Source organism: Fukomys damarensis, unplaced genomic scaffold, assembly GCF_012274545.1.
Source record: "Fukomys damarensis isolate Sample0158 unplaced genomic scaffold, DMR_v1.0_HiC HiC_scaffold_5, whole genome shotgun sequence".
In the NCBI taxonomy this organism is placed as follows: domain Eukaryota; kingdom Metazoa; phylum Chordata; class Mammalia; order Rodentia; family Bathyergidae; genus Fukomys; species Fukomys damarensis.
The window spans coordinates 63,869,084-63,877,693 of NW_022900917.1; the positions used below are offsets into that span (position 1 = coordinate 63,869,084).

At 42.1% G+C, this 8,610-nt stretch overlaps 1 protein-coding gene across 1 annotated transcript in view; it reads left to right on the forward strand.

Moving 5' to 3' along the window:
* The first annotated feature begins 794 nt into the window (after window positions 1–794).
* Hdhd5 (haloacid dehalogenase like hydrolase domain containing 5) overlaps window positions 795–8,610 on the forward strand; it is a 25,827-nt gene continuing 18,011 nt past the window's right edge. The window contains exon 1 of the mRNA XM_019208416.2: window positions 795–903. Within this exon, the coding sequence (XP_019063961.1) occupies window positions 795–903 (109 nt within the window). The remainder of the gene's footprint in view (window positions 904–8,610) is intronic.

Sequence of the window (8,610 nt, forward strand, 5' to 3'; positions counted from 1 at the left end):
AAAATAATTGTTGAGGCTATAAGTAATGATGAAAAACTAAAAGCCTTTGCTTCCATTCAGGAAATGATGACTTTTGTGCAATTTGCTAGTGACAAATGTGATTATGGCATGGGGCTTGAGTTGGAAATGGACCTATTTTGCTACAGTTCACATTATTTTTATAAAGTTTCTGGCTATCTTTTATCTCTTGCATATAATCTGTTGAAGAGGTATCTGTTTGCAGAAATTATAGAGGATCATCTGGCCAACAGAAGTAAAGAAAACAGACAAATTTGCAGGATGAGTGAGTTTTATTTTTTTGAGACAGGGTCTCACTATGTAGTGAGAGTGACCTGGAACTCACTGTGTAGCCCAGGCTGGTCTTGAACTCACAACGATCCTCCTGCCTCAGCCTCCTGAGTGCTGGGATTACAGGCGTGCGCCACTATACCCGGTTTAAAATGAGTGAGATTTTGCTTTGGTGTGCAGTGTTTAAACCATTAGTATCAAATTTGAGTTCTTTTTTTTTTTTTTTTTTTTTTTTTTTGGTACCGGGGATCGAACTCTGGACTTTGTGCTTTGGAGGAAACTAAAATCCCCAACACGAGTTCTTTCTTTCTTTTCTTTTTTAAAAAGGAATATAGAAAATAAACTGAAGGAAACATTTATTAATTTTTTTCCCCAGTGCTGGGGATGGAATCCAGAGCCTGGTGCTTGCTAGGTAAGAGCTTTATGATGAAGAAGCTACATCCCGGGCCCTCAGGTTCATTCCTGCTACTGGCTCCGTGGAGGACCTGGCTTACTTGGGAGACAAAATGGGCTTGCTGAAGCTGCCCTCGCCTCACCCGCTGCTGCACTCATGGCGCAGGTGTGGATCCAGCCCTCGCACTGCAGGGACAGGGAGCTCAGCCCTTCCAGAGATGGGTGAGGAGTGAGGACAGAGCTGCAGTCTCTTCCGTGCACACCCGCAGGGTGAGTCACTGTTCCTCTCCTGGGGGGCGGGGCCAGAAGATGATTGACAGAAGTTCCTCGTTCAGGAAACTGGAGGAGTGGTCGGAAGTGCCCTGGGCACCTTGAGCTCGCCCCCACACCTGCACAAAGTTCTCCCTGGAGGGTCTGGGGACAGAAGGGGGCGGCACCCTCTGCTGCAGTCCTTTTGCTGAACTCAAGAAATGGTAACCGGGCCAGGTCCCCTCCCTGTTGTCTGTTGCTCATTCTTCAGTCTTTCTTCCAGCCCCAGCAATAGAGGTACCTCTTCCTCTCCCAGGATCTGTGAACTGACTTTTTCTTTCTTTCTTTTTTTTGTTTTTGTTTTTTTGAGACAGGGTCTCTGTATGTAGTTGAGACTGACCTGGAAGTCACTATGTAGCTCAGGCTGGTCTCAAACTCACAACGATCCTCTTGCCTCAGCCTCTTGAGTGCCGGGATTACAGGTGTGCACCACCATGCCTGGCTTCTTTTTCTTTCTTTCTTTCTTCCTTCCTTCCTTTTTCTTTCTTTCTTCCTTTCTCTCTCTAACTCTCTTCCTTCTTTTTCTTTTGTACTTATTTAATAAGTTATCATACATACTTTTAAATAATTTAAATTATTTTTATTCTTATCATTTGAAATACTGAGAGCAATTCCAAATAAACATCCTTGCCATCATAACACAATAAGCTTATATATCTATAGGGTTGGACATCAGAATACAAGTTGTTTTCCCTGCTGTATGGGACACCAGCTGAACACACCTAGGCCTGTGGGTGTGGCTGGGAACAGGCGACAGGGCAGGGAGCGCAGTCTCCAGAATTTAGCTGGTCCATCTTCTCCTCAGACCTTCTGGCTCCCAGAGCAGGAAGTGAAGCAGCAGAAGCAACACTCTGGGCCTTGTTACATGTGCAAGAGACCGGATTCCTCTTTCTCCAGATTACAAATCTTCCAGCCAATTCTGATTTGGGAGCCAATTTGAGAACCTCTGACCTAGGGCACCCTTGGCCTCTGAACCGAGATAGAAAGGTGGGGAAAACAGAACATAAGAGGCTGCAAGTTCCAAATGTGTTGCACCCCAAGCTCTGAAGCCCCCTTGGAATTAAAAACGGAAGGAGAAAATCAACATGAGCCAGTCCATGAACAACATGTGATTGAGAACCGGCCAGACTCCTAATTAAAAGCCACAGTCCATTTGTACAAGGACAGAGAGCGACAGCTGGGGTGTGGCTGCATGGCAGAGCCCATGCCTAGCAGGTCTGAGGCCTTGCATTTCATCCTAGCACCATGAGAAGAATCAAAACCAAAACCAAACAAAGGAAGAAACAAAATAAAAAGGACAGAAGGCACAAAACATACTATAGAGAAACTCGGTAAGTGTGCTAGTGTAGTGTCTTAGGACATTTCTAGACTCATTTAGTGTGAGCAGAGGTAGTAGTCTCAGAACCTGAATGATAAACAACATTTCAACCTGATGAACTGTGTTGTGAGGTGACTGGGAAAAAAACAAAAGATGTGCTAAGTAACAGAAGAACAGGAGCCTGCCTAAAGTTTCAACTGTGTAGTCCGGTTCCTCAATGTCTTTTCAGGACTGGCCAAGGGGTGGAGGCTTAGAGCAGGTGGCAGGGTAGGTTGGTACTGAGGACAGTCAGAATCCATTAGATTCCTTCTTTTGGATAGTTCTTACCTATTTCTGGTTTAAGAACTGAGAATCTAATGAAGACCTCTCAACATCTGTCTCTCTCTCTCTCTCTCTCTCTCTCTCTCTCTCTCTCTCTCTCTCTCTCTCTCTCTCTCGCGCGCGCGCACACACACACACGGAGTATTCAATGCAATAATCAGCCTGAAGACTTCTAGCATGCACCTTCTTTTCTGTCATCTTTCCTGAAACAAATAACAAACCCCAGTTCCTTTCTTATGCTTGCTGGAGGGAGATAGGTACCTGTTTATGGCACTCAATCCACAGCTGCAAGACTGAAAGCAAGGCAGACCCAGACAGGAAACATACCTGACTTAGGCTGAGAACCTCCGAAGGAGGGCAGGGACTCTAAAGTTAGCAATGCATTAGCTTTAAATGTTAGGATCTTAATTCAGTGCAAACACAGGTGAGCAGGATCTGGAAGACTGACACTGAGCAGCTCTCCATCTACAGCTCTCTCCAGAAAAGAAATGGGTGGGGGAAGCACTTGCCTAGCATGCATGAGGCCCTTGGGGGATACCCAGCACACTGAGGAAGGAAAAGGAGGAGGAGAGGGGAGGGGAGAAGGAAGAGAAGGGAGAGGGAAAGGAGGAGAGGAAAATGCATCTGTTGCAATCCCCTATTCATTCCTACTCCATGGGTGTGAAATGCCCAGGGTACTATAAAATCACAGCGGGGGTCAAGCTCTAGTCCTTGTGCTTGCGAGGCAGTCAGCTGAACTATTGAGCTAAATCCCCAGCTGAAATCACCAGTCTTTAGCTATGCCCAGACAGTAGTTTCGTGCATTGGGTGGTCCACTGTCCCTCCACCCTACTGAAGGGAAGCCAGGCTTCCACATGGAGGACCCTTCGGGAGGAAGTACTTACTAAACGCACCCTGAATTGAGATGACTGAGAAACCATCCAAATAAGCTGTGGATATTTTTTTTTAAAAAGTCCCAATAAGATCTAGATATTTTTAAGAAATAAAAAAGATACACAATGTCTTTGTCTCCTCCCATTGATGGTGGGCTCTACTCAACCATTTTCAGGATTTACAGTGGGGGAGGAAGTGACTAATGTGATTGCCAATGCCAGGCCGTAAAAGACACTGTGGCTTCCATCTTGCTTGTATTTGGATTGCTCTTTTGAGGGAAGCCAGATGTCATGTCATGAAATCAGTCAAACAACCTGTTATGGCTTTAACTGGATGTCTCCCCAAAGCCTCATGTCCTCATAGGGGGGCCTTTTGGGAAGTCAGGGTTAGGATCATGGATTGTGATACCAGATTGTGGGAGCCCGGCCATGGCCCTCCAGGAGTTTGACATTTAAAAGGAAACTTCTTCACCTCTACACTCAAGGCATTGATACAATCTGTAACATTCTGGGACTCTGCTTGTTAAACTCGTTGCTGCAATGGGAGAAACTCAAAGAGACAGCCAAAGATCTGATGTTCTTTGCAAAGAGTCAGAAAATCCGGTCTTTGCATAAAAGATACAAATAGTTGCTTGGTGCTTTGTGTTGATGTGAACCTATAAAAGGAGCTGTTTCTGTGAAATAAATCAGACTTCTCTTCGTCTCCACTCAGGCTTGAGTGTTCTTTCCTTTCTCAATCCTCACTCCCCGACTCAGGCATGTTCGTGTTGTGAAGGCCGGACAGTGGCGCCCGAACAGGGACCTGAGTATCGAGGGATCCAGTGAAGGACACCCCTGGATAAAGAATAAAAGGAGATCTCGATGAAAAGAAAAAAAGAGGACCTTCAAAAGGAAGGCAAAAGAGGAGCGGTGAGTTTTCTTATAAATATTTAAAATGGGAGCTAGCAATAGTCGCTTGCCTTTTGAACATATGTTTAAAAATTTATTGAGTGTAGAGGAACCTGAGTATGATAATTGTAAAATTGAAACTGAAAGTATCGTTCTGACGGCTCCGCCGGAACCTCTAGGTCTTGAGGTAGAAACTGCTAAATATTATGAAAATGTATGGCCCCCTTTAGTGACAGCAGCCCATACTGAGGTTTCACAAAAACTTCAGTTGGAAGATAGGATGGAAAAATTAGAAAATATGAGAGAAAATCTGTCTCAACAAATGAAAGCCCAATGGATTAGTAATAACCCCCCTAAAAACAAGCCTATTACAATAGCAGATCTTGATCCTTCTCCTTGTGACAATTGGTTAGAAGAGGAGCCTTCTTTGATTGCTTAGGCTTCAGGACCTCCTGAAGGCTGGAAGCCTATGAGAGTAAACTCCCAACTCCTTAAATCTCCAGTTCAGCAGGGTTTACAACAAGCCTTTAAAGAAGGTGAGGATGTATCTGCATTTTCTCTGGCCTGCCCAGTTTTTGAGGCTCAGGATGCTCAGGGAAACGTTGTTCGACAACACGACCCCATCCCTTTTAAACAATTAAAAGAATTAAAAATGCCTTGTACCCAGTATGGGCCGACTGCCCCTTTTACGTTAGCCATGCTAGATTCTCTTGCAACTGATGCCTTGCTGCCTTTCGATTGGAAATGGATTGCTAAGGCTTGCCTAGCTGGAGGAGATTATTTGTTGTGGAAGTCTCAATATGCAGAACAATGCCAGAGAATAGCAGACCTGAATAGACAGCAAGGAGAACTTAATGCAACTTATGAGATGCTAGCAGGAGAGGGACCTTACGTTGATGTTACTCAGCAATTGGGTTTTCCCCCAGGAGTATATACTCAAATTAATGCAGCTGCCAAAGCGTCTTGGAGAAAATTATCTTCCTCTGGACGGGCTACAGAGGATCTTTCTAAAATCAGACAAAATTTTTTAGATCGTTTGTTGCAAACAGCTAGTAGAATAATTGGAGAATCAGAAGCAGTAATTATCTTAGTTAAACAATTGGCCTATGAAAATGCTAATTCTGCTTGCCAAGCTGCCCTTCGTCCTTTTAGAAAGAAAGCTGATTTATCAGATTATGTTCGCTTGTGTTCTGATATAGGTCCTTCTTACACTCAGGGCCTTGCCATGGCTGCAGCTTTTCAAGGAAAAACTATAAAAGGGGGTCTTATTTCAACAACATAGAAGTGGCCCTCCAAAAAAGGGGAATAATGGAAATTGCTTTGGCTGTGGTCAGGCAGGACATTTAATACGAGACTGCCCACAAGATAAAGAAAATAGACCTTTTTCAAAACCTCCTAAAGAACCTGGTTTATGTCCTAGATGTAAAAGAGGAAATCATTCGGTCAATGAATGTAGATCTAAAAGGGATGTTATGGGCAATCCTATCCAGTTGGGAAACGGGTGGAGGGGCCAGCCTCAGGCCCCGTATCAAACTTTTGGGGCATTTCAGGATCCAACCCCTCGGATCCTCCCTCAGTCAAAAAATCCGTTCAGGACTTATTCCGAGCCACCCCAGGCAGTGCAGGATTGGACCTCAGTTCCCCCTCCTATGCAGTACTAACCCCTGAAATGGGAATGCAAGCATTACCCACTGGAGTTTTTGGGCCGTTACCCAAGGGTACCCTAGGTCTTTTATTGGGTAGAAGTTCCTCCACCATGAAAGGACTCATCATTTCCCCAGGAATTATCGATGAGGATTGTACTGGAGAAATTAAAATTATGGTTTGTTCTCCTTCTCAAATTTCTGTTATTCAGCCTGGACAGCGTATAGCTCAATTGGTTCTTTTACCCAGGATAGTTACTTCAGGAAAATATAAAAAGGCCATTAGAGGGAATAAAGGCTTTGGGTCCTCAGATGTTTATTGGGTGCAATTTATTGGAGCCAATAGGCCAGAGATAAAACTGTTAATTCAAGGAAAATCTTTTATTGGGTTATTAGATACTGGTGCTGATGTCTCTGTTATAACTGCTGACCAGTGGCCTTCTACATGGCCTTTGCAGGAGACTGTCTCTCAATTACAAGGCATTGGTCAAAGTAGAAATCCTAAACAAAGTACTGATATATTAAATTGGAGTGATTTAGAAGGACATTGTGGGACTTTTCAACCATATGTTATTCCTGGCCTCCCGGTTAATCTATGGGGAAGGGATGTCATGCAACAAATGGGAGTTTATTTATATAGCCCTAATCAAAAGGTCTCTAATCAAATGTTTGATCAAGGATTTTTGCCTAATGTTGGTTTAGGAAAGGAAGGTCAAGGAATTCAATTTCCTGTGACTCCTTCAGCTCATCCTCCTAAACAAGGCCTGGGATATTTTCCCTAGGGGTCATTGACATGCCTGCACCCCATGCAGATCCAATAGTCTGGAAAGATGAAAAACCTGTTTGGGTTGACCAATGGCCCTTAACTAGTGAGAAATTAACAGCTGCCCAACAGTTAGTGCAGGAACAATTAGATAAAGGCCACATTGAGCCGTCTGTCTCTCCTTGGAATTCACCAATTTTTGTTATAAAGAATAAGTCTGGTAAATGGAGATTATTACAAGATTTAAGAAGGATTAATGAAACTATGGAAATCATGGGAGCATTACAACCTGGTCTCCCCCTTGCCTCTGCAATACCTAGAAATACTTTTAAAATAGTTATTGATTTAAAGGATTGTTTTTATACTATACCTCTAGCCCCTACAGATTGTAAACGATTTGCTTTTAGTGTCCCTTCTATTAATTTCCAGGGACCTATGCAAAGGTACCAATGGAGAGTTTTGCCTCAAGGTATGGCAAATAGCCCTACCTTGTGTCAAAAGTTTGTAGCACAGGCTCTTTCCTGTGTTAGACAAAGTTATCCTTCTGTTTATATGATACATTATATGGATGATATTCTTTTAGCAAATGAAGATGAATCATTATTGCTTACTGTATTTGTTTATTTACAAAAGGTTTTAAATGATTATGGATTAGTTATTGCTCCTGAAAAAATTCAACGGGAGTCTCCTTTTTCATATTTGGGATATCAGCTATATCCTCGAAAAATATTTACCCAAAAGTTACAGATTCAAAAAGATAATTTGAAAACTTTGAATGATTTTCAAAAATTATTGGGAGATATAAATTGGATATGTCCGTATTTAAAATTAACTACTGGAGAATTAAAACCTTCATTTGATACTTGCAAGGGGATCCTGATCCTTCCTCCCTCAGGACCCTCACATATGAAGGATGATTGGCTCTTCAAAAGGTGGAAATAGGCATTTCTAATCAATAGTTATTTTATTTTGATTATCAAAAACCCTTAGAAGCTTTTATTTTTCTAACCAAATATTCCCCTACAGCTGTTTTGTGGCAAAATGGACCTTTATTGTGGTTACATTTATCTGTTTCACCTGCCAAAAATTTACAACCTTATTATGAAGCTGTTGCCCAACTTGTTCAATCAATCTGATGTAATGCTCGGACATATTTTGGTTTAGAACCTTCCATTATTGTAATTCCATTTACAGGAAAACAATTAGATTGGCTGTTTCAGAATTGTGATTCCTGGGCTATTGCATTTGCGTATTTTTCAGGCCAAATTAAATTTCATTATCCACCTAATAAATTGTTACAATTTGCAAACCTTCAATCCTTCATTTTTCCAAAAATTATTTCATTTAAACCTATACCTGATGCCATTGTTATTTTCACTGTTGGATCCTCTAATGGAAAAGCTGTTTATGTTATTGATGGTCATGAAAAGGTTTTTTCAACACCTGCCACTTCGGCACAAGTAGTTGAATTGCGTGCCATTCTTTTTGTTTCTCAGGAATTTGCCCATGTTTCTTTTAATCTATATACCGATAGTCAGTATTTGGCTAAAGCCCTTCCTGTTTTAGAAACTGTGGCCTGTATTAATACCAGTAATTTAGAAATTCAACAACTTTTTATTCAAGTACAAAATTATATTCATGCTCGTTCTCTTCCTTGTTTTATTGGACATATTCGAGCATATACTGTTTTACGCAGTCCATTGTCTTTGGGAAATCATCTTGCTGATGTTTCCACAAAATTTATTGCCCTTTCTAAAATTGATTTAGCTTGTCAATCTCATCAACTCCATCATCAAAGTAGTCGTACTCTTAGAT